Source organism: Dendrobates tinctorius, unplaced genomic scaffold, assembly GCF_039654945.1.
Source record: "Dendrobates tinctorius isolate UK_male_01 unplaced genomic scaffold, ASM3965494v1 ptg000151l, whole genome shotgun sequence".
NCBI classification, from domain to species: Eukaryota; Metazoa; Chordata; class Amphibia; order Anura; family Dendrobatidae; genus Dendrobates; species Dendrobates tinctorius.
In genome coordinates, this window is record NW_027361818.1 from 8,295,351 (window position 1) to 8,321,253 (window position 25,903).

A 25,903-nucleotide genomic window follows, 5' to 3' on the forward strand; every position below is an offset into this window, starting at 1 on the left:
ACAGTGTGGCTGCACTGAGGGTGGATGAGACCACGTCCCTGTACAGTGTAGCTGCACTGAGGGTGGAGGAGACCACGTCCCTGTACAGTGTGGCTGCACTGAGGGTGGAGGAGACCACGTCCCTGTACAGTATGGCTGCACTGAGGGTGGAAGAGACCACGTCCCTATACAGTGTGGCTGCACTGAGGGTGGGGGAGACCACGACCTGAACAGAGTGACTGCACTGAAGGTGGAGGAGACCACGACCTGAACAGAGTGACTGCACTGAGGGTGGAGGAGACCACGACCTGAACAGAGTGACTGCACTGAGGGTGGAGGAGACCACGACCTCAACAGGGTGACTGCACTGAGGGTGGAGGAGAACACGTCCTGCACAGGGTGACTGCACTGAGGGTGGAGGAGAACACGTCCTGCACAGGGTGACTGCACTGAGGGTGGAGGAGACCACGTCCCTGTACAGTATGGCTGCACTGAGGGTGGAGGAGACCACGTCCCTATACAGTATGGCTGCACTGAGGGTGGAGGAGACCACGTCCCTATACAGTGTGGCTGCACTGAGGGTGGAGGAGACCACGACCTCAACAGGGTGACTGCACTGAGGGTGGAGGAGAACACGTCCTCAACAGGGTGACTGCACTGAGGGTGGAGGAGACCACGACCTGTACAGGGTGACTGCACTGAGGGTGTAGGAGACCACGACCTGTATAGGGTGGCTTCACTGAGGGTGGAGGAGACCACGTCCCTGTACAGTATGGCTGCTCTGAGGGTGGAAGAGACCACGTCCCTATACAGTGTGGCTGCACTGAGGGTGGAGGAGACCACTTCCCTGTACAGTGTGGCTGCACTGAGGGTGGAGGAGACCACGTCCCTGTACAGTGTAGCTGCACTGAGGGTGGAGGAGACCACGTCCCTGTACAGTGTGGCTGCACTGAGGGTGGAGGAGACCACGTCCCTGTACAGTATGGCTGCACTGAGGGTGGAGGAGACCACGTCCCTATACAGTGTGGCTGCACTGAGGGTGGAGGAGACCACATCCCTGTACAGTATGGCTGCACTGAGGGTGGAGGAGACCACGTCCCTGTACAGTATGGCTGCACTGAGGGTGGAGGAGACCACGTCCCTGTACAGTGTGGCTGCACTGAGGGTGGAGGAGACCACGTCCCTGTACAGTATGGCTGCACTGAGGGTGGAGGAGACCACGTCCCTGTACAGTATGGCTGCACTGAGGGTGGAGGAGACCACGTCCCTGTACAGTGTGGCTGCACTGAGGGTGGAGGAGACCACGTCCCTGTACAGTATGGCTGAACTGAGGGTGGAGGAGACCACGTTCCTGTACAGTCTGGCTGCTCTGAGGGTGGAGGAGACCACGTCCCTGTACAGTATGGCTGCACTGAGGGTGGAGGAGACCACGTTCCTGTACAGTCTGGCTGCTCTGAGGGTGGAGGAGACCACTTCCCTGTACAGTGTGGCTGCACTGAGGGTGGAGGAGACCCAGTCTTGATCCTAGGTGTCTGTCTCTAGTCGGTGACTCTCACTTTCTGTATATGATGAGTTGTTGATGTGACCGCCCGTCGCCATCTCACCTTCCTGCACTTTCTCCTCAGACTAATGTACTAATTATGGTTAATCATTAATGATCGCACTGATCAGAGATCTCTGACCGGCAATATCCCTGATAACCAGATCATTAGTCACCACATATGAGGCCTGAACATGGTGGCGCTTGTAGTCCTCCTCCTGTGGGAGGTTCTCTCCCTCCACCATTGATCAGTCACCAGATCCATGTCAGGGCATCTTCTGGGAACGTGAATTCGGAGTCATGTGACTGCGGCTTGGGGCGACAATGTCTCAGAAGAGGAGATATGAGAAAACCATGTTACCATGGAGACACAACTGTCATGGCAGCCCAGTGGCTCCAACATGTAGCGTTATCACTGTGTAACGAGGATGCAGGTTTATAGCCGCAGTTCACTCTCATGTTTCAATGGCCGACCTGTCTGCCTAAACAAAATATAAAAATAAACAGTGATCCATTTTCTAAATCTTTGAAGTTGTAAAATTTATTTTAAAATGAAAACTTTATTGCTACAAACGTGCAAACATTATCCACATTCCAAAATGGCTGCCGCTACAGTCTGCCCTTAACCGTAATATAGGGATATTTCCACTATAAATATAGAATTTGGCAGCAAATAGCTTTACTGACGAGCTCTCATCAGCTGCTTTCATATTATACCTCATTATTGCCTTTTCCTTGTTTTTGCTTCTCCCGTTTCAAAGATGGCCGGCGGAGACCACCTGCCCTCTTCCAATATGTCGGCTCGTCCGGCCGTGGTTACGTCATCAAGCCACGCCCCTCACCCTGAGCTCACACACCTCCCGTGTCACCTTGGGGGTCTCTCCGGTCAGTCGGTGACAAGATGGCGACAGCGAGCGGCAAAGAGAGGACCTCCCCCAAGGCCATCAAGTTCCTCTTCGGGGGGCTGGCCGGGTAATGTTTCTGACCCGAATTATTGACGAAGCTACCCTCTAGTTAATCTTTCATAATTGGTGCTCCCCTATAGTTTTTCATGAGTAATGGTATCTTCCTTATAAGGAATAGTCCTGGACTGTACCATTGTGTCTGTGTAGGGGTGTCTGGCTGTATAGTTGTGTAATGTGTCTGTTATAACGCTGTGTCATAATCTATGGTTATAATCGCTGACATCCTTCTGTAACTATGTCATATGTATATAAAGGTGCATGGAAACCGTCAGCGGGGAGGCTGCGGATGCTGAGCAGACTGTCCAGCACAGGAATCCTTCATTGGCGGCATCCAGCCTGGCAGCCTGCATGCTGACGGTTTCAATAAAGTGAAAGGGAAGGGTGACAACTGGGTAAATCCGGCATGTGTGATGGTGGAGGGGAGGAAGGAAGGAAGGACGGCGACTCCAGTCATAGGAGAAGGACAGAAAGTGGTGTAATGAGGGGATGATGTCTGCAGCCTGCAGGGCACTGGTTATAGGGGACACCGCTGCTACTGCAGAACCTCCTAAGAGGAGGTGGGGGCTGTGTGTCACTGATATATATGCTAATGAGCCCCCCTTATACTGACTGCTACGTGCCCCTGTAACCCCCCACTACCACTGACTGTCCCAGTAACCCCCCCACTACCACTGACTGTCCCAGTAACCCCCCCACTACCACTGACTGTCCCAGTAACCCCCCCACTACCACTGACTGTCCCAGTAACCCCCCCACTACCACTGACTGTCCCAGTAACCCCCCCACTACCACTGACTGCCCCAGTAACCCCCCCACTACCACTGACTGCCCCAGTAACCCCCCACTACCACTGACTGCCACAGTAAACCCCCCACTACCACTGACAGCCCCAGTAACCCCCCCTACTACCGCTGACAGCAGTCCCAGTAACCCCCCCCACTACCGCTGACAGCAGTCCCAGTAACCCCCCCACTACCGCTGACTGCTCCAGTAACCCCCCCACTACCGCTGACTGCTCCAGTAACCCCCCCACTGCCGCTGACAGCAGCCCCAGTAACCCCCCCACTGTCGCTGACAGCAGCCCCAGTAACCCCCCCACTGTCGCTGACAGCAGCCCCAGTAACCCCCCCACTGCCGCTGACAGCAGCCCCAGTAACCCCCCCACTGCCGCTGACAGCAGCCCCAGTAACCCCCCCACTGCCGCTGACAGCAGCCCCAGTAACCCCCCCACTGCCGCTGACAGCAGCCCCAGTAACCCCCCCACTGCCGCTGACAGCAGCCCCAGTAACCCCCCCACTGCCGCTGACAGCAGCCCCAGTAACCCCCCCACTACCGCTGACAGCAGCCCCAGTAACCCCCCCCACTACCGCTGACTGCTCCAGTAACCCCCCCACTACCGCTGACTGCTCCAGTAACCCCCCCACTACCGCTGACAGCAGCCCCAGTAACCCCCCCACTACCGCTGACAGCAGCCCCAGTAACCCCCTACTACCGCTGACTGCTCCAGTAACCCCCCCCACTACCGCTGACTGCTCCAGTAACCCCCCCACTACCGCTGACAGCAGCCCCAGTAACCCCCCCACTACCGCTGACAGCAGCCCCAGTAACCCCCCCACTACCGCTGACAGCAGCCCCAGTAACCCCCTACTACCGCTGACTGCCCCCTGTCCGATCAGTGAGGAGAGAGCTCCGCTGTACAGGGGAAAGTCTGATCACTGAGCCAACACCTGCTGAGAGATTGTTACAGTGTATCAGTGTAATACAGTCCCAGGCTCCTATGTATATTCCACAGTCACAGCTGAGGGGTTGTTACAGTGTATCAGTGTAATACAGTCCCAGGCTCCTATGTATATGCCACAGTTTCAGCTGATGGGTTGTTGCAGTGTATAGTCCTGATCAGGCACCTGGCCCCTCTGTGGCTGTGGTACTGCAACTCCCATCATGTACAGACATTACAGAGTACAGTTCATGTGAGCTTCCATCTGTCCATGATCCTGGTGGGGTGAGGGTCCTGTGGTGACTCTGGTGGGGTGAGGGGCCGTTGGTGACTCTGGTGGGGTGAGGGGCCGGTGGTGACCCTGGTGGGGTGAGGGTCCGGTGGTGACCCTGGTGGGGTGAGGGTCCGGTGGTGACTCTGGTGGGGTGAGGGTCCGGTGGTGACCCTGGTGGGGTGAGGGTCCGGTGGTGACCCTGGTGGGGTGAGGGTCCGGTGGTGACCCTGGTGGGGTGAGGGTCCGGTGGTGACCCTGGTGGGGTGAGGGTCCGGTGGTGACTCTGGTGGGGTGAGGGTCCGGTGGTAACTCTGGTGGGGTGAGGGTCCGGTGGTGACTCTGGTGGGGTGAGGGTCCGGTGGTGACTCTGGTGGGGTGAGGGGCCGGTGGTGACTCTGGTGGGGTGAGGGGTCGGTGGTGACTCTGGTGGGGTGAGGGGCCGGTGGTGACTCTGGTGGGGTGAGGGGCCGGTGGTGACCCTGGTTAGTTGAGGGGCCGGTGGTGACCTTGGTGGGGTGAGGGTCCGGTGGTGATTCTGGTGGGGTGAGGGGCCGTTGGTGATTCTGGTGGGGTGAGGGTCCGGTGGTGACCCTGGTGGGGTGAGGGTCCGGTGGTGACTCTGGTGGGGTGAGGGTCCGGTGGTGACTCTGGTGGGGTGAGGGGCCGGTGGTGACTCTGGTGGGGTGAGGGGCCGGTGGTGACTCTGGTGGGGTGAGGGGCCGGTGGTGACTCTGGTGGGGTGAGGGGGCCGGTGGTGACTCTGGTGGGGTGAGGGGCCGGTGGTGACTCTGGTGGGGTGAGGGGCCGGTGGTGACTCTGGTGGGGTGAGGGGCCGGTGGTGACTCTGGTGGGGTGAGGGGCCGGTGGTGACTCTGGTGGGGTGAGGGGCCGGTGGTGACTCTGGTGGGGTGAGGGGCCGGTGGTGACTCTGGTGGGGTGAGGGGCCGGTGGTGACTCTGGTGGGGTGAGGGGCCGGTGGTGACCCTGGTGGGGTGAGGGGCCGGTGATGACCCGGGTGGGTTGAGGGGCCGGTGGTGACCCTGGTGGGGTGAGGGGCCGGTGATGACCCGGGTGGGTTGAGGGGCCGGTGGTGACCCGGGTGGGGTGAGGGGCCGGTGGTGACCCGGGTGGGTTGAGGGGCCGGTGGTGACTCTGGTGGGGTGAGGGGCCGGTGGTGACTCTGGTGGGGTGAGGGGCCGGTGGTGACTCTGGTGGGGTGAGGGGCCGGTGGTGACTCTGGTGGGGTGAGGGGCCGGTGGTGACTTTGGTGGGGTGAGGGGCCGGTGGTGACCTTGGTGGGGTGAGGGGCCGGTGGTGACCCTGGTGGGGTGAGGGGCCGGTGGTGACCCTGGTGGGGTGAGGGGCCGGTGGTGACCCTGGTGGGGTGAGGGGCCGGTGGTGACCCTGGTGGGGTGAGGGGCCGGTGGTGACCCGGGTGGGGTGAGGGGCCGGTGGTGACCCGGGTGGGGTGAGGGGCCGGTGGTGACTCTGGTGGGGTGAGGGGCCGGTGGTGATTCTGGTGGGGTGAGGGTCCGGTGGTGACCCTGGTGGGGTGAGGGTCCGGTGGTGACTCTGGTGGGGTGAGGGTCCGGTGGTGACTCTGGTGGGGTGAGGGGCCGTTGGTGACTCTGGTGGGGTGAGGGGCCGTTGGTGACTCTGGTGGGGTGAGGGGCCGGTGGTGACTCTGGTGGGGTGAGGGGCCGGTGGTGACTCTGGTGGGGTGAGGGGCCGGTGGTGACTCTGGTGGGGTGAGGGGCCGGTGGTGACTCTGGTGGGGTGAGGGGCCGGTGGTGACTCTGGTGGGGTGAGGGGCCGGTGGTGACTCTGGTGGGGTGAGGGGCCGGTGGTGACTCTGGTGGGGTGAGGGGCCGGTGGTGACTCTGGTGGGGAGAGGGGCCGGTGGTGACCCGGGTGGGGTGAGGGGCCGGTGGTGACCCGGGTGGGTTGAGGGGCCGGTGGTGACCCGGGTGGGTTGAGGGGCCGGTGGTGACCCGGGTGGGTTGAGGGGCCGGTGGTGACTCTGGTGGGGTGAGGGGCCGGTGGTGACTCTGGTGGGGTGAGGGGCCGGTGGTGACTCTGGTGGGGTGAGGGGCCGGTGGTGACCTTGGTGGGGTGAGGGGCCGGTGGTGACCCTGGTGGGGTGAGGGGCCGGTGGTGACCCTGGTGGGGTGAGGGGCCGGTGGTGACCCTGGTGGGGTGAGGGGCCGGTGGTGACCCTGGTGTGGTGACCCTGCAGGATGTCTGCCAGGAGGTGACTGACCTCCGCACTGATCACAGGAGCCGCCATGTTCTCTTCTGGGATTATTTCTGTAGGGGGCGCTCTCCCCGGCACTAACACCCTCTGCTCCCCCACACAGGATGGGCGCCACCGTGTTCGTGCAGCCGCTGGATCTGGTGAAGAACCGCATGCAGCTGAGCGGAGAGGGCGCCAAGACCAAGGAGTACAAGACCAGCTTCCATGCCGTGGGCAGCATCCTGAGGAACGAGGGTCTGCGAGGGATCTACACTGGGTGAGACCTCACTGATGGTCTCGTAACCCCTCTCTGCCGCCCTGCAGGGGGCGGCACAGTCTCTTCCATCTGTATTAACCCCTCGCCCTGTTTTCAGGTTGTCCGCTGGTTTGCTGCGTCAGGCGACGTACACGACCACCCGTCTGGGGATCTACACCATTCTCTTCGAGAAGCTGACCAAGGCGGACGGGACTCCCCCCAACTTCTTCATGAAGGCAGCTATCGGGATGACGGCCGGGGCCACGGGGGCCTTTGTGGGGACTCCGGCCGAGGTGGCGCTAATCAGGATGACTGCTGATGGAAGGTAAAGTTTCCAGAGAGCGCCCCCGGTGGTCGCTGAGAGTGTTGTTTGCCCCTCCATGTTCTTGGTGCTCTCCTTCTCGTGCAGGTTACCCGCCGACCAGAGGAGAGGATACAGCAACGTCTTCAATGCCCTGGTCAGGATGTCGCGGGAGGAGGGCATCACCACGCTGTGGAGGGTGGGTGTAGTAGTCCATGCAGGGTGCCAGTTGCCTCCTACCCTGCAGTCACCCTGACCCTTCTCTCTCCTCCAGGGCTGTATTCCCACGATGGCACGGGCCGTGGTGGTCAACGCTGCCCAGCTGGCCTCCTACTCCCAATCCAAGCAGGCCCTTCTGGATTCTGGTGAGAGAGCTACCCCGGGAGGATGGAGACCGTGAGCATGGAGGTGTCCGGCTGTGTAGGGTAGGATCAGCTCCTGATCATCTGTCCTTGTCCTGCAGGATATTTCCGGGATGACATTCTCTGCCACTTCTGTGCCAGTATGATCAGTGGCCTGGTCACCACCGCCGCCTCCATGCCTGTGGACATCGCCAAGACCAGGTAAGATTCACAGCTAAAACCTGCTCTCTTACAGGAGGAAGCCATTGCTCAGCTCATCCAGAGCCTCCTGGTTCAGACACGGTGTGCTCCGACTACAGCTAAGCCGGACACTTAAAGGGACGGTGCCGTGGCAGAGTGGTCCGGAGTGGGATATAACTGCAATAACTTCTCTCCCCGCCCACAGGATACAGAACATGCGGATGATCGACGGGAAACCGGAGTATAAGAATGGACTGGTGAGTGCTGCCGACTGCACAGAGGGGAGCAGAGCACGTGTGTGAGCGCGCAGGGCCCCAAATGTAACAGATCAGCAGCTGTGCACAGTATGTCCCCTAGAGAGCCGCGATCCAGGTCATCTACACTGGTACATCCTGTATTATACCCCAGAGCTGCACTCACTATTCTGCTGGTGCAGTCACTGTGTACATTACATTACTGATTCTGAGTTACATCCTGTATTATACTCCAGAGCTGCACTCACTCTTCTGCTGGTGCAGTCACTGTGTACATACATTACATTACTGATCCTGAGTGACATCCTGTATTATACTCCAGAGCTGCACTCACTATTCTGCTGGTGCAGTCACTGTGTACATACATTACATTACTGATCCTGAGTTGCATCCTGTATTATACTCCAGAGCTGCACTCACTATTCTGCTGGTGCAGTCACTGTGTACATACATTACAGATCCTGTGTTACATCCTGTATTACACTCCAGAGCTGCACTCACTATTCTGCTGGTGCAGTCACTGTGTACATACATTACTGATCCTGAGTTACATCCTGTATTAGACTCCAGGGCTGCACTCACTATTATGCTGGTGCAGTCACTGTGTACATACATTACATTACTGATCCTGAGTTGCATCCTGTATTATACTCCAGAGCTGCACTCACTCTTCTGCTGGTGCAGTCACTGTGTACATACATTACATTATTATACATTATGATCCTGAGTGACATCCTGTATTATACTCCAGAGCTGCACTCACTCTTCTGCTGGTGCAGTCACTGTGTACATACATTACATTATTATACATTATGATCCTGAGTGACATCCTGTATTATACTCCAGAGCTGCACTCACTATTCTGCTGGTGCAGTCACTGTGTACATACATTACATTACTGATCCTGAGTTACATCCTGTATTATACTCCAGAGCTGCACTCACTATTATGCTGGTGCAGTCACTGTGTACACACATTACATTACTGATCCTGAGTTACATCCTGTATTATACTCCAGAGCTGCACTCATTATTCTGCTGGTGCAGTCACTGTGTACATACATTACATTACTGATCCTGAGTTACATCCTGTATTATACTCCAGAGCTGCACTCACTGTTCTGCTGGTGCCGTCACTGTGTACATACATTACATTACTGATCCTGAGTTACAGCCTGTATTATACTCCAGAGCTGCACTCACAATTCTTATGGTGCAGTCACTGTGTACATACATTACATTACTGATCCTGAGTTACATCCTGTATTATACTCCAGAGCTGCACTCACAATTCTTATGGTGCAGTCACTGTGTATATACATTACATTACTGATCCTGAGTGACATCCTGTATTATACTCCAGAGCTGCACACACTGTTCTGCTGGTGCCGTCACTGTGTACATACATTACATTACTGATCCTGAGTTACATCCTGTATTATACTCCAGAGCTGCACTCACAATTCTGATGGTGCAGTCACTGTTATGAATGAGTCACCGTAGGAGGCAGACACAAAAATAGCAGCTAAGTCCAGAAAACCGGAGAAGTTGGCAACTATCAGATTGCAGACTCCTGAACCTAACAACACAACTATCAGTAGCCGTGGGGGGTTCCTACGGTGCCCTAGACCCCTCGATCACAGCCGGAGAAACTAAATAGCCTAAAGACAGAAAAGGAAAACTAACCTGCCCCAGAGCAGACCCCAAAGTGAAAGGCAGCCCCCAACATTTAATGACGGTGAAGCAAGATGAAAAAACACACACACAGATAGAAAGATAGGCTGAGTAAACAATGGGGCCCACTAAACGCACTAAAATAGGACAGGATAGGACAGCTGCAATCTGCAAAAACCCTGAAAAGAAATAAGCCAACAGGCTGATATGAAAAAAGGCCCTGAAGCATCTAGGCTTCAAAAACTATATCAGCACTCAGGTATTTTCTGAAGACAGAGCTAAAGGAATTCAGCTCACCCCAGCAGGGAATGACAGAAATCCAGAAAAACAAAAACGACGTACAAATGCAAACGGCAGAGCAGAAAACTTAGCTTTTGGAGAGCAGGAATTCAGACTGGTATCCAATGATCCACAGAGAAGTCACCCGCAGAGCAGACGGGCATGGACAGCCTTATATCCAGTCAGAAACTCCACTCAGCCAATCATCATCATTAGACCCAGATGCCTGAAAATCAGGCTCACTATCTTTTTTTACTAGAAGAGGGAGTTCATCGGGCCTCAGTGGTAAAGGGGAAAATGAACTCACAACACACTGTGTATATACATTACATTACTGATCCTGAGTGACATCCTGTATTATACTCCAGAGCTGCACTCACTATTCTGCTGGTGCCGTCACTGTGTACATACATTACATTACTGATCCTGAGTTGCATCCTGTATTATACTCCAGAGCTGCACTCACTATTCTGCTGGTGCAGTCACTGTGTACATACATTACATTACTGATCCTGAGTGACATCCTGTATTATACTCCAGAGCTGCACTCACTATTCTGCTGGTGCCGTCACTGTGTGCATACATTACATTACTGATCCTGAGTGACATCCTGTATTATACTCCAGAGCTGCACTCACTATTCTGCTGGTGCCGTCACTGTGTACATACATTACATTACTGATCCTGAGTTGCATCCTGTATTATACTCCAGAGCTGCACTCACTCTTCTGCTGGTGCAGTCACTGTGTACATACATTACATTACTGATCCTGAGTTACATCCTGTATTATACCCCAGAGCTGCACTCACTATTATGCTGGTGCAGTCACTGTGTACATACATTACTGTTGTGAGTTCATTTTCCCCTTCATCACTGAGGCCCGAGGAACTCCCTCTTCTGGTAAGGAGAGGTAGTGAGTCTGATTATCAGACACCTTAGATTAATGATGATGACTGGCTGAGTGGAGTCACAGACTGGATATAAGGCTGCATACGCCCATTCTCCCTGCGGGTGATTTCTCTGTGGATCCTTGGAGTCCAGTCTGAATTCCTGCTCTGCTAAAGCTAAGTTTTCTTCCTTGCTTTTTGCATTTGTGCCTTGCTTTGTTTTTTCTGGATTTCAGCCATTCCCTGCTGGGGTGAGCTGAACTCCTTAGCTCTGTCTCCTGAAAATACCAGAGTGCTGATTTAGTTTTGAAGCTTAGTTGCTTCAGGGTCTTTTTCCATTTCAGCTTGCTGGCCTATGTTTTTAATAGGGTTTTTTGCCGATTGCAGACAGCCGCTTTCCTTTCCTTTCCTGTTTAGATTAGATTGGGCCCCAACGTTTGCTCAGTCTATCTTTCTATCTGTGTCAGTGTTTTTTCATCTTGCTTCACCGTCATTATATGTTGGGGGCTGCCTTTTACTTTGGGGTCTGCTCTGGGGCAGTTTAGATTTCCCTTTCTATCTTTAGGCTATATAGTCCTCCGGCTGTGTTCGAGGGGTCCAGGGCACCGTAGGTACCCCCACGGCTACTGCTAGTTGTGTTGATAGGTTCAGGGGTCTGCAATCGGATAGTTGCCAGCTCCTCTGGTTTTCTGGACGTAGCTTCTATTTTTGTGTCTGCCTCCTACGGTCACTCAATCATAACAGAATCACCCGCCTGACCGCAGATCCTAGGGTACTCAATAGCAGGAAAGAATTGCAAAAAAAAAGTGTGTATATTTTTTCCTCTATATCTCTGAGGCCGTAGGGGGAATTTTTTTTTCTCTCAATGGGGATAAAGCAATTGTCTGATCGTGTGGAGCAGCTCGCTGCGGAAGTGCGGGGAATTTCCGCCTACCTTGCTCATTCACATGCTGCTGAACCAAAGATTCCTACACCTGATGTATTTTGTGGTGATCGGTCTAAATTTTTGAATTTCAAAAATAATTGTAAATTACTTTTTGCCTTGAAGCCTAACTCGTCAGGGAGCTCCGCGCAGCAGGTTAAAATTGTCATCTCTTTGCTGCGCGGCGATCCCCAGGATTGGGCGTTTTCTTTGAAACCTGATGATCCTATTCTGACTAATGTGAACGCATTTTTTCAGGCCTTGGGGTTGTTGTATGACGAACCTAATGCCATTGATCAGGCTGAAAAGACCCTGCTGGCATTGAACCAGGGTCGAGATTCTGCAGAATCGTACTGTCAAAAATTCTGAAAGTGGGCGGTCCTTACTACCTGGAATGATAATGCCTTGGCTGCTCTCTTTCAGAAGGGTTTGTCAGAAGCCGTAAAAGATACTATGGTGGGATTTCCTGTTCCCTCTGGTCTTGACGATTCTATGTCATTAGCCATTCAGGTTGATCGGCGTTAGTGTTAACGCAAAACTGCACGAGAGGTGTTGCCACCTGTTGAACAAATGTCTGAACCTATGCAATGTGATAGAGTTTTGTCCAGAGAGCAGCGTTAGGAGTTCAGAAGGCGTAATAAGTTGTGTTTTTTCTGTGGAGATGCCTCGCATATTATTTCTGCCTGTCCTAAACGAGAGAAACGCTTTGCACACACGTTTTCTGTTGGTGGTGTTCAACCTAAGTTTCTTCTGGCTATTACTCTGATCTGCTCCCTGTCCACATTTTCCGCCAAGGCTTTTGTGGATTCGGGAGTAGCTCTAAACCTAATGGACTTGGATTTTGCTAAACGTTGTGGATTTCCGATGACACCTCTGCAGACGCCTATCCCTTTGAGGGGGATTGATGCTACTCCTTTGGCAAAAAATAAACCCCAGTTTTGGACCCAGGTGGTAATGCGGGTCGCCCCAGACCATCAAGAAAATTGCAGATTTTTGGTGTTGCATAATTTGCATGATGCCATTGTTCTGGGGTTTCCCTGGTTGCAAATTCATAATCCAGTTTTGGATTGGAAATCTGTGTCTGTGGTGAGTTGGGGTTGTCAGTGTGCCCTTAGTGATGCTCCTGTTTTCTCCACCTCTCCCCAGTCGCATGATGTTCCTGATTATTTGGCGGACTTTTATGATGTATTTAGTGAGAATGAGTCTGCGTCCTTGCCTCCTCATAGGAGTTATGACTGTGCAATTGAACTGAGCCCGGGGTGTAAATTTCCTAAGGGTCGGCTTTTCAATTTATCTGTACCCGAGCACAAGGCTATGCGATCCTATATTAAGGAGGCGTTGGAGAAGGGTCATATTAGACCATCCTCTTCACCCTTAGGTGCCGTTTTTTTTTTTGTAGCCAAAAAGGATGGATCATTAAGGCCTTGTATTGATTATCGTGCCCTCAACAAAATTACTGTTAAATATCAGTATCCGTTACCCCTGATTTCGGATCTATTCTCTAGAGTTAAAGGTGCTTGCTGCTTTACCAAGCTTGACCTCAGGGGGGCGTATAATCTTATTCGCATTAAGCATGGGGATGAATGGAAGACGGCGTTTAATACTCCGGAGGGACATTTTGAGTACCTGGTGATGCCTTTTGGGCTCACTAATGCCCCTTCTGTCTTCCAGTGCTTCATGAACGATATTTTCCGAGATTTTGTCGATAAATTTTTGATTATCTATCTGGATGATATTTTGATCTTCTCCAAGGATTGGGATTCTCATGTGGAACATGTTTGGACTGTGTTCCGGATCTTGAGGGAGAATTCCCTGTATGTCAAGGGATCTAAATGCCTTTTTGGGGTACAGAGGATTTCATTTTTGGGATTTATTTTGTCTCCGTCAACTATTGAAATGGACCCGGCCAAGGTACAGGCCATTTATGATTGGGTTCAGCCCACTTCTTTGAAGGCCCTCCAGAAGTTTTTGGGTTTTGCTAATTTTTATCGGAAATTTATAGCAAAATTTTCTAGTATTGCCAAGCCATTGACTGATTTGACTAAAAGGGTGCTGATGTGTTAAATTGGTCTCCGGAGGCTGTTTTTTCCTTTCAGGAGTTAAAGCGAAGATTCACCTCCGCCCCGGTTTTGCGGCAACCTGATGTCTCACTTCCGTTCCAGGTAGAGGTGGATGCTTCTGAGATTGGTGCAGGAGCTGTTTTGTCCCAAAAGGATCCTGTAACATCTAAAATGAATCCCTGTGCTTTCTTTTCCCGAAAGTTCTCTCCATCTGAACGTAACTACGACGTGGGGAATCGGGAACTGTTGGCCATGAAATGGGCATTTGAGGAGTGGAGACATTGGTTGGATGGAGCTAAGCATCAAGTCGTGGTCCTCACCGACCACAAGAATTTGATTTATCTAGAGTCAGCTAAGCGCTTGAACCCTAGACAGGCTAGGTGGGCCTTGTTTTTTACACGTTTTGATTTTGTGGTTTCTTTTCTTCCTGGAACTAAGAATGTCAAGGCAGACGCACTCTCTAGGAGTTTCTTTGCTGATTCTCCTGTGGTGACCAAACCTGCTACCATCTTAGGCGAAGGGGTAGTTCTTTCTGCCATCTCGCCCGATTTGAGACGTGCTCTGGAAGAATTCCAGAGAGACAAGCCTGAGCGTTGTCCCAGTGGAAAGTTGTATGTTCCTGACCAGTGGAAGAAGAGAGTGATGTCTGAAGTTCATTGCTCTGCTTTGGCTGGTCATCCAGGTATTTTTGGTACTAGAGATCTTGTGAGTCGGTCTTTTTGGTGGCCCTCCTTGTCTCGTGATGTCAGGAATTTTGTGCAGTCCTGTGGGACGTGCTCCCGGTCTAAATCATGCTCCCGCTCTAGTGGGTTGTTGATGCCTTTGCCGGTCCCCAGGAGGCCATGGACCCATATTTCAATGGATTTCATCTCCGATATGCCTGTCTCTCAAAGAATGACTGTTATTTGGGTGATTTGTGATAGGTTCTCTAAGATGGTTCATCTTGTACCACTCCCTAAGTTGCCGTCTTCCTCTGAGTTGGTGCCCCTGTTTTTGCAACAGGTGGTTCGCTTGCACGGGATTCCTGAGAACATTGTGTCTGACAGAGGAGTTCAGTTTGTGTCTAGATTTTAGAGAACTTTCTGTTCCAAGCTGGGAATTCAGTTGTCCTTCTCCTCTGCCTTTCACCCTCAGACCAATGGGCAGACAGAGAGAACAAACCAGACCTTGGAGTCGTATTTGAGATGTTTTATTTCCGCTGATCAGGATGATTGGGTTTCATTTTTACCCTTGGCCGAATTTCCTTTAAATAATAGAGCTAGTTCTGCCACTTTGATGTCACCTTTTTTTTGTAACTTTGGGTTTCATCCTCGATTTTCTTCAGGGCAGGTGGAGCCCTCTGCCTGCCCAGGTGTTGACACTGTGGTGGAGAGAATGCACCAGATCTGGGACCAAGTGGTGGATAAGTTCTCTCTCTCCCAGGAAAAGGCCCAGCGGTTTTCCAACCGACATAGGACCATTGGTCCCCAGTTTAAGGTTGGTGATTTGGTGTGGTTATCATCAAAAAATATTGCTATGAAGGTGGCTTCTCCTAAGTTTAAGCCTAGATTTATTGGACCTTACAAGATTTTGGAGATTATTAATCCGGTCTCTTTTCGTTTGGCTCTTCCTGTCACATTTAAAATCCATAATGTGTTCAATAAGTCCTTGTTGAAGAGATTTGTTGAACCTGTTGTTCCTGGGGTGGCACCTCCAGACCCTGTATTGGTTGAAGGTAACATTGAATATGAGGTAGAGAAAGTACTGGATTCTCGTCTGGCTAGACGGAGACTCCAGTATTTGGTTAAGTGGAAGGGTTATGGTCAGGAGGATAATTCCTGGGTCTCTGCCTCTGATGTTCATGCTAAAAGACTGGTGCGTGCCTTTCATCAGGCACACCCTGATCGCCCTGGTGGCGTGGTTGAGGGTTCGGTGACCCCTCCTCAAGGGGGAGGTACTGTTGTGAGTTCATTTTCCCCTTCATCACTGAGGCCCGAGGAACTCCCTCTTCTGGTAAGGAGAGGTAGTGAGTCTGATTATCAGACACCTGAGATTAATGATGATGACTGGCTGAGTGGAGTCACAGACTGGATATAAGGCTGCATACGCCCATTCTCCCTGCGGGTGATTTCTCTGTGGTATCCTTAGAGTCCAGTCTGAATTCCTGCTCTGCTAAAGCTAAGTTTTCTTCCTTGCTTTTTGCATTTGTGCCTTGCTTTGTTTTTTTCTGGATTTCAGCCATTCCCTGCTGGGGTGAGCTGAACTCCTTAGGCCGGTTTCACATTAGCGCTTTTTAAGCGCACGCACGGCCGGGGGTAGCTCCGCCCCCGAGCCGGCTCTCTGCCCGGCGTGCCCGCCCCTTGCTTGTAGCGCCGCCTACTAGCGGACAGCGGCGCCTGCGATCGGCGCACCCTATCTTTAGCATAGGGTGCGCAGATCGTGCGCAGGCCATGCGCTAGTTGCGCTTTGACCTGCGCTGCGCACTTTTGACGGTGCGCCGTGCGCGCCAAAATCCGAAAAGTTTGATTTTGGCGCGCACGGCGCACCGTCAAAAGTGCGCAGCGCAGGTCAAAGCGCAACTAGCGCACGGCCTGTGCACGATCTGCGCACCCTATTCTAAAGATAGGGTGCGCCGATCGCAGGCGCCGCTGTCCGCTAGTAGGCGGCGCTACAAGCAAGGGGCGGGCACGCCGGGCAGAGAGTCGGCTCGGGGGCGGAGCTACCCCCGGCCGTGCGTGCGCTTAAAAAGCGCTAATGTGAAACCGGCCTTAGCTCTGTCTCCTGAAAATACCAGAGTGCTGATTTAGTTTTGAAGCTTAGTTGCTTCAGGGTCTTTTTCCATTTCAGCTTGCTGGCCTATGTTTTTAATAGGGTTTTTTGCCGATTGCAGACAGCCGCTTTCCTTTCCTTTCCTTTCCTGTTTAGATTAGATTGGGCCCCAATGTTTGCTCAGCCTATCTTTCTATCTGTGTCAGTGTTTTTTCATCTTGCTTCACTGTCATTATATGTTGGGGGCTGCCTTTTACTTTGGGGTTTGCTCTGGGGCAATTTAGATTTCCCTTTCTATCTTTAGGCTATATAGTTCTCCGGCTGTGTTCGAGGGGTCCAGGGCACCGTAGGAACCCCCCACGGCTACTGCTAGTTGTGTTGATAGGTTCAGGGGTCTGCAATCGGATAGTTGCCAACTTCTCTGGTTTTCTGGACGTAGCTTCTGTTTTTGTGTCTGCCTCCTACGGTCACTAAATCATAACACGTTACATTACTGATCATGAGTGACATCCTGTATTATACTCCAGAGCTGCACTCACTATTCTGCTGGTGCAGCCACTGTGTACATACATTACATTACTGATCCTGAGTTACCTCTTGTATTATATTCCAGAGCTGCACTCACTATTCTGCTGGTGCCGTCACTGTGTACATACATTACATTACTGATCCTGAGTTACATCCTGTATTATACTCCAGAGCTGCACTCATTATTCTGCCGGTGCAGTCACTGTGTACATACATTACATTACGAATCCTGAGTTACATCCTGTATTATACTCCAGAGCTGCACTCACTATTCTGCTGGTGCAGTCACTGTGTACACAAATTACTGATCCTGAGTTACATCCTGTATTATACCCAGAGCTGCACTCACTATTCTGCTGGTGCCGTCACTGTGTACATACATTACATTACTGATCCTGAGTTACCTCTTGTATTATACTCCAGAGCTGCACTCACTATTCTGCTGGTGCCGTCACTGTGTACATACATTACATTACTGATCCTGAGTTACATCCTGTATTATACTCCAGAGCTGCACTCACTATTCTGCTGGTGCAGTCACTGTGTACATACATTACTGATCCTGAGTTACCTCTTGTATTATACTCCAGAGCTGCACTCACTCTTCTGCTGGTGCCGTCACTGTGTACATACATTACATTACTGATCCTGAGTTACATCCTGTATTATACTCCAGAGCTGCACTCACTATTCTGCTGGTGCAGTCACTGTGTACACACATTACATTACTGATCCTGAGTTAACTCCTGTATTATACCCCAGAGCTGCACTCACTATTCTGCTGGTGCAGTCACTGTGTACATACATTACATTACTGATCCTGAGTTACATCCTGTATTATACTCCAGAGCTGCACTCACTATTCTGCTGGTGCAGTCACTGTGTACATACATTACATTACTCATCCTGAGTTACATCCTGTATTATACTCCAGAGCTGCACTCATTATTCTGCCGGTGCAGTCACTGTGTACATACATTACATTACGAATCCTGAGTTACATCCTGTATTATACTCCAGAGCTGCACTCACTATTCTGCTGGTGCAGTCACTGTGTACACAAATTACTGATCCTGAGTTACATCCTGTATTATACCCAGAGCTGCACTCACTATTCTGCTGGTGCCGTCACTGTGTACATACATTACATTACTGATCCTGAGTTACCTCTTGTATTATACTCCAGAGCTGCACTCACTATTCTGCTGGTGCCGTCACTGTGTACATACATTACATTACTGATCCTGACTTACATCCTGTATTATACTCCAGAGCTGCACTCACTATTCTGCTGGTGCAGTCACTGTGTACATACATTACTGATCCTGAGTTACCTCTTGTATTATACTCCAGAGCTGCACTCACTCTTCTGCTGGTGCAGTCACTGTGTACATACATTACATTACTGATCCTGAGTTACATCCTGTATTATACTCCAGAGCTGCACTCACAATTCTGATGGTGCAGTCACTGTGTATATACATTACATTACTGATCCTGAGTGACATCCTGTATTATACTCCAGAGCTGCACTCACTATTCTGCTGGTGCCGTCACTGTGTACATACATTACATTACTGATCCTGAGTTACATCCTGTATTATACTCCAGAGCTGCACTCACTCTTCTGCTGGTGCAGTCACTGTGTACATACATTACATTACTGATCCTGAGTTACATCCTGTATTAGAATCATAGAATCATAGAATCGTAGAGTTGGAAGGGACCTCCTGGGCCATCTGGTCCAACCCCCTGCTCAAAGCAGGATTCGCTAAATCATCCCAGTCAGATGTCTGTCCAGCCTCTGTTTGAAGACTTCCATTGAAGGAGAACTCACCACTTCTCGTGGCAGCCTGTTCCACTCATTGATCACTCTAACTGTCAAAAAGTTTTTTCTAATATCTAATCTGTGTCTCCTCCCATTCAGTTTCATCCCATTGCTTCTAGTCTTTCCTTGTGCAAATGAGAATAAAGTTGATCCTTCTACAATGTGACAGCCCTTTAGATATTTGTAGACAGCTATTAAGTCTCCTCTCAGTCTTCTCTTTTGCAAACTAAACATTCCCAAATCCTGCAACCTTTCCTCATAAGACAGGGTTTGCAGACCGGTCACCATTCTGGTCGCTCTTTTCTGAACTTGCTCCAGTTTGTTGATGTCTTTTTTAAAATGTGGTGCCCAAAACTGGACACAATATTCCAGATGAGGTCTGACCAAAGAGGAGTAGAGGGAAATAATGACTTCACGTGATCTAGACTGTATGCTTCTGTTAATACATCCTAGAATTGCATTTGCCTTTTTTGCTGCTGCATCACACTGTTGACTCATATTCAGTCTGTGATCTATTAGTATACCCAAGTCTTTTTCACATGTGCTGTCACTTAGCCCTATTCCTCCCATTCTATATATGCTTTTTCCATTTTTATTGCCCAGATGTAGTACTTTGCATTTCTCCCTGTTAAAAACCATTCTGTTAGTTGCTGCCCACTTCTCCAGTTTATTTAAATCTTTTTGAATCCTCTCTCTCTCTTCTCTAGTATTAGCTATCCCTCCTAGCTTTGTGTCATCAGCAAATTTAATCAGTTTACCCTCAATTCCTTCATCTAAATCGTTGATAAAGATGTTGAACAATACAGGGCCCAGGACAGAGCCCTGTGGTACCCCACTTGAGACATTCTTCCAACTGGATGTGCAGCCATTTACGACCACTCTTTGGGTCCGATCACTAAGCCAGTTATGAATCCACCTAACAGTTGCCTTGTCCATTCCATACTTAATCATTTTTTCAATAAGGATTGTATGAGAGACTTTGTCAAATGCTTTGCTGAAGTCAAGATATACTATATCTACAGCATTTCCTTGATCCACCCAATCAGTGATACCGTCATAGAAGGAAATTAAGTTAGTCTGACATGACTTATTAGTTACAAACCCATGCTGACTCTGTTTAATCACTTCATTCTTATCCAGGTATTGACATACATGTTGTTTAATAATTTGTTCAAAGATCTTTCCTGGTATAGAAGTCAGACTCACCGGCCTATAGTTACCTGGGTCCACCTTCTTCCCCTTTTTGAAGATAGGAACAACATTTGCTCTTCTCCAGTCTTCTGGCACTTCTCCTGTTCTCCAAGAATTTTCAAAGATTATAGAGAGGGGTTCAAAAATTTCTTCTGCTATCTCCTTCAGTACTCTGGGGTGTAATTCATCTGGACCTGGAGACTTGAATTCATTTAGGCTAGCTAAGTGTTTCCTCACTATCTTTCTGTTTATGGATATCCTGGATTCTTCTATTCCCTTAATAGGACAGTGAATAACAGTTGATGTTGCATTTCCTTTCTGAGAGAAAACAGATGCAAAATAGGAATTTAAAAGTTCAGCCTTTTAAATTTATACTGGAATTTATACTCCAGAGCTGCACACACTATTCTGCTGGTGCAGTCACTGTGTACATACATTACATTACTGATCCTGAGTTACATCCTGTATTATATTCCAGAGCTGCACTCACTATTCTGCTGGTGCAGTTACTGTGTAGATACATTATAGGATCAGTAATGTAATGTATGTTCACAGTGACTGCACCAGCAGAATAGTGAGTGCAGCTCTGGAGGATAGTACGAAAGGTAACTCTGGATATGTAATGTATGTACACCAGCAGAGTAGTGAGCGCAGCAGATGACACATTTTTTTACCCCGTGTTTCTCTACTGTAGGACGTTCTGATGAAGGTGGTCAGATATGAGGGCTTCTTCAGCCTGTGGAAGGGCTTCACCCCGTACTACGCCCGGCTGGGACCTCACACGGTTTTGACTTTTATCTTCCTGGAGCAGATGAACAAGTACTATAAGCAGTTCTTCCTGAGCGGATGATGGGACTGGAGCGGCAGCGGCTTTATCCAACCTACTGGCACAAACCCTGCAGGAACCGCGATCGCCCTCGTCCACCTACATCTCAAGCAGGGAGCACCGCCCCTCCGGCCGGTCACCTCTGTGGTGGGGCAGGGGATGAGGGCATCCAGGGTATTTGCTTTATTTAATGCTTTCCCATTTTCAGGGCAGTTCCACACAATTATTATTTATACCTAAAGGGGATCATCACCAAAGTGTAAAAGAAGAAGAATCCTCTTCACATTTTTTTTTATGGTCTTGTAGTCACCACCTTCAGTCCTCTGGGCATGGGCGGGGCTTCCTCTCAGGGCTCTTAGCCCCTCCCATGAGGAGCGTGCAATATACTGTTCAGTGTGAAATTGCTCTTTAAATGCCTCGCTTTAATTTTTCAGTGTTTGTTTCTTGGAAAAGGCTTAAGAACCTAAATATTTTTTTCTTTTTGGTTAAAAAAAATTGCAAATTTTTTTTGTTTACTGCATTCCCCGACCTTAGCGTCTTAATGAATTCTTATTTAATATAGTGCAGGCTGTGCGGAGTGCAGGACCTGGCACAGCTCCGCCTCATTGTCAGTTATTCTTTTGTTATTGTTGTTGCTTTAAAAGGCTTGTGGGTGGCGTGACGCTGGCTGAGGACTACAAATCCCAGCAGATCAGACCCACCTGAGCTTGATTTACAGATCATGAGCTTAAAGTACAAAACACACTTACCGGTAATACTACAGTGCAATCGATCAACACGTCAGGGATAGTGCGGAGCGCTTTTTACGGGGAACTTGGGGAGGAGCCAGAGACTTTTTATTTGATGAGGGCCCTTTAAGCAGGGGTAGTTTAGCCCCGTTCCTTTCCCCCCCCCTTTCGCTTTACTTTGAGGGTCTCCCTTTTTTTTTTTTTTTTTTTTTTTGTAGGTTTAATATTGAGTTCTGCTGCCGCCACCTCCATTCATAGAATCACATACTTTGTGTAATGGCTCCACTTACGGCTAAGTATTGGATGCCATTTTTGAGCCATCAGATTTAAAGGGGGTTTTCCTCTTTTGTTGTTTGTTTGTTTTTTTTCTTAAATTAATATATTTGAGGCTAGAACAATCATTTTTGCAATTGAGTTTCATTAAAAATTTTGCACCGTCTGCCTTCTATAGTCTGTGTTGCGCTGTCTGTCTTTGACCACAGACCACATCAAAGTTCAATGGTTCAGGAGAACAAATTGTCTTTTCCAGGTTAACGGTGCAAAATTTTTAATTAAACCCTATTACAAAAAATATTTATATATTCATTTAAGTAAAGAAAAAAACAACCATATCCCCAAAGGTGGACAATCCCTTTAAGGCTGCCATTTTGTAAGTGGGCCGTAATACCTTGGGTTTTATCAAACTTTGACACAAGGCGCTAAATGTCTCAGGCATGTAGGCACTAAACAAGTATGGCTACCTTAACATGATCTCAATGGCCATAGTTTAGGGGTCCCCTAGCCCCCCGGACACTCCTAGTGGGGTTGGTCGCAGTATTTATTTCAGGGTGTGAATATATGGGCGCACCCAGGTGATATAGAGGTGTATATGCACATACGTTCGCACATCGCCACACGCTTTTTTTTTTTTATTGATCTGGATGGTGGAGATCTTGGAGTGACCGTAATAATTCTCCGGTCTCCTCGGCAAAATGGCATCCCGTAAGTCACTAGCGGCTGCGTATGGGAAACGGGCTCCGGTATCGCCATCTCGTCGGCCTAACCAGGATGAAAACGTATAAGGAAATCTGAATAAAATGTGGTTTTGGTGCAAGACTGAGACTTTTCTTTCTGAGGTACAAAGTGAGAACAACGCAACCTAATAAATGTTGGATCAGTCAGAGACTACCTGCACAGCTGAAGCCCATCCCACGTCTTACCGGAGCAGTGCCCATATTCAGTACCACATCATTTCTAAAACTTTTACTCAAATTGTATATAGGAGGCTGTGTGGGGGCTCACGCTGTATATAGGGGGCTATGTGTGGGGGCTCACGCTGTATATAGGGGGCTATGTGTGGGGGCTCACGCTGTATATAGGAGGCTGTGTGTGGGGGCTCACGCTGTATATAAGAGGCTATGCGGGGGCTCACGGTGTATATAGGAGGCTATGTGGGGGCTCACGCTGTATGTAGGAGGCTGTGTGGGGGCTCATGCTGTATATAGGAGGCTATGTGGGGGCTCACGCTGTATGTAGGAGGCTGTGTGGGGGCTCACGCTGTATATAGGAGGCTGTGTGGGGGCTCACGCTGTATATAGGAGGCTGTGTGTGGGCTCACGCTGTATATAGGAGGCTGTATGGGGGCTCACGCTGTATATAGCAGGCTGTGTGGGGGCTCACGCTGTATATAGGAGGCTGTGTGGGGGCTCACGCTGTATATAGGAGGCTGTGTGGGGGCTCACGCTGAACATAGGAGGCTGTGTGGGGGCTCAAACTGAACATAGGAGGCTGTGTGGGGGCTCACGCTGAACATAGGAGGCTGTGTGGGGGCTCACGCTGAACATAGGAGGCTGTGTGGGGGCTCACGCTGAATATAGGAGGCTGTGTGGGGGCTCACGCTGTATATAGGAGGCTGTGTGGGGGCTCACGCTGTATATAGGAGGCTATGTGGGGGGGGCTCACGCTGTATATTGGAGGCGGCTCATGCTGTATATAGGAGGCTGTGTGGGGGCTCACGCTGTATATAGGAGGCTGTGTGGGGGCTCACGCTGTATATAGGAGGCTGTGTGGGGGCTCACGCTGTATATAGGAGGCTGTGTGGGGGCTCACGCTGTATATAGGAGGCTATGTGGGGGGGGCTCACGCTGTATATAGGGGGCTATGTGGGGGGGCTCACGCTGTATATAAGAGGCTATGGGGGGCTCACGCTGTATATAGGAGGCTGTGGGGGGGCTCACGCTGTATATAGGAGGCTGTGGGGGGCTCACGCTGTATATAGGAGGCTGTGTGGGGGCTCACGCTGTATATAGGAGGCTGTGTGGGGGCTCACGCTGTATATAGGAGGCTGTGTGGGGGCTCACGCTGAACATAGGAGGCTGTGTGGGGGCTCACGCTGAACATAGGAGGCTGTGTGGGGGCTCACGCTGAACATAGGAGGCTGTGTTGGGGCTCACGCTGAACATAGGAGGCTATGTGGGGGCTCACGCTGAACATAGGAGGCTATGTGGGGGCTCACGCTGAACATAGGCTGTGTGGGGGCTCACGCTGTATACGGGAGGCTGTGTGGGGGCTCACGCTGTATACGGGAGGCTGTATACGGGAGGCTGTGTGGGGGCTCACGCTGTATACGGGAGGCTGTGTGGGGGCTCACGCTGTATACGGGAGGCTGTGTGGGGGCTCACGCTGAACATGGGAGGCTGTGTGTGGGGGCTCACGCTGTATACGGGAGGCTGTGTGTGGGGGCTCACGCTGTATACGGGAGGCTGTGTGTGGGGGCTCACGCTGTATACGGGAGGCTGTGTGTGGGGGCTCACGCTGTATACGGGAGGCTGTGTGGGGCTCACGCTGTGTATAGGAGGCTGTGTGGGGGCTCACGCTGTATATAAGAGGCTGTGTGGGAGCTCACGCTGTATATAGGAGGCTATGTGGGGGGGCTCACGCTGTATATAGGAGGCTATGTGGGAGGGGCTCACGCTGTATATAGGAGGCTATGTGGGGGGGCTCACGCTGTATATAGGAGGCTATGTGGGGGGGCTTACGCTGTATATAGGAGGCTATGTGGGGGGCTCACGCTGTATATATAGGAGGCTGTGGGGGGGCTCACACTGTATATAGGAGGCTATGTGGGAGGGGCTCACGCTGTATATAGGAGGCTATGTGGGGGGGCTCACGCTGTATATAGGAGGCTATGTGGGGGGGCTTACGCTGTATATAGGAGGCTACGTGGGGGGCTCACGCTGTATATATAGGAGGCTGTGGGGGGGCTCACACTGTATATAGGAGGCTATGTGGGGGGGCTCATGCTGTATACAATCATATGTTAAAGTTTGGGCACCCCTATTAATGTTAACCTTTTTTCTTTATAACAGTTTTGGTTTTTGCAACAGCTATTTCAGTTTCATATATCTAATAACTGATGGACTCAGTTATATTTCTGGATTCAAATGAGGTTTATTGTACTAACAGAAAATGTGCAATCTGCATTTAAACAAAATTTGACCGGTGCAAAAGTATGGGCACCCTTATCATTTTCTTGATTTGAACACTCCTAACTACTTTTTACTGACTTCCTGAAGCACTAATTTGGTTTTGTAACCTCATTGAGCTTTGATCTTCATAGCTAGGTGTATCAAATCATGAGAAAAGGTATTTAAGGTGGCCACTTGCAAGTAGTTCTCCTATTTGATTCTCCTATGAAGAGTGGCATCATGGGCTCCTCAAAACAACTCTCAAATGATCTGAAAACAAAGATTATTCAACATAGCTTTTCAGGGGAAGGATACAAAAAGTTGTCTCAGAGATTTAACCTGTCAGTTTCCACTGTGAGGAATATAGTAAGGAAATGGAAGAACACAGGTACAGTTCTTGTTAATCCCAGAAGTGGCAGGCCAAGAAAAATATCAGAAAGGCAGAGAAGAAGAATGGTGAGAACAGTCAAGGACAATCCACAGACCACCTCCACAGACCTGCAGCCTCATCTTGCTGCAGATGGTGTCACTGTGCATCGGTCAACAATACAGCGCACTTTGCACAAGGAGAAGCTGTATGGGAGAGTGATATGAAAGAAGCCGTTTCTGCAAGCACGCCACAAACAGAGTCGCCTGAGGTATGCAAAAGTACATTTGGACAAGCCAGTTACATTTTGGAAGAAGGTCCTGTGGACTGATGAAACAAAGATTGAGTTGTTTGGTCA

The 25,903-nt window shown here is 50.5% G+C and overlaps 1 protein-coding gene across 1 annotated transcript; it reads left to right on the forward strand.

Annotated features, from left to right (window-relative positions):
• Window positions 1-2,280: 2,280 nt before the first annotated feature.
• Window positions 2,281-22,825, forward strand: SLC25A11 (solute carrier family 25 member 11). The gene is given in 9 exon segments (XM_073547068.1): window positions 2,281-2,365; window positions 2,368-2,491; window positions 6,833-6,985; window positions 7,083-7,289; window positions 7,374-7,464; window positions 7,540-7,630; window positions 7,729-7,828; window positions 8,013-8,064; window positions 20,873-22,825. Coding segments are annotated over 9 exon segments (1,059 nt in total). The 3' UTR covers window positions 21,029-22,825.
• Window positions 22,826-25,903: the final 3,078 nt, after the last annotated feature.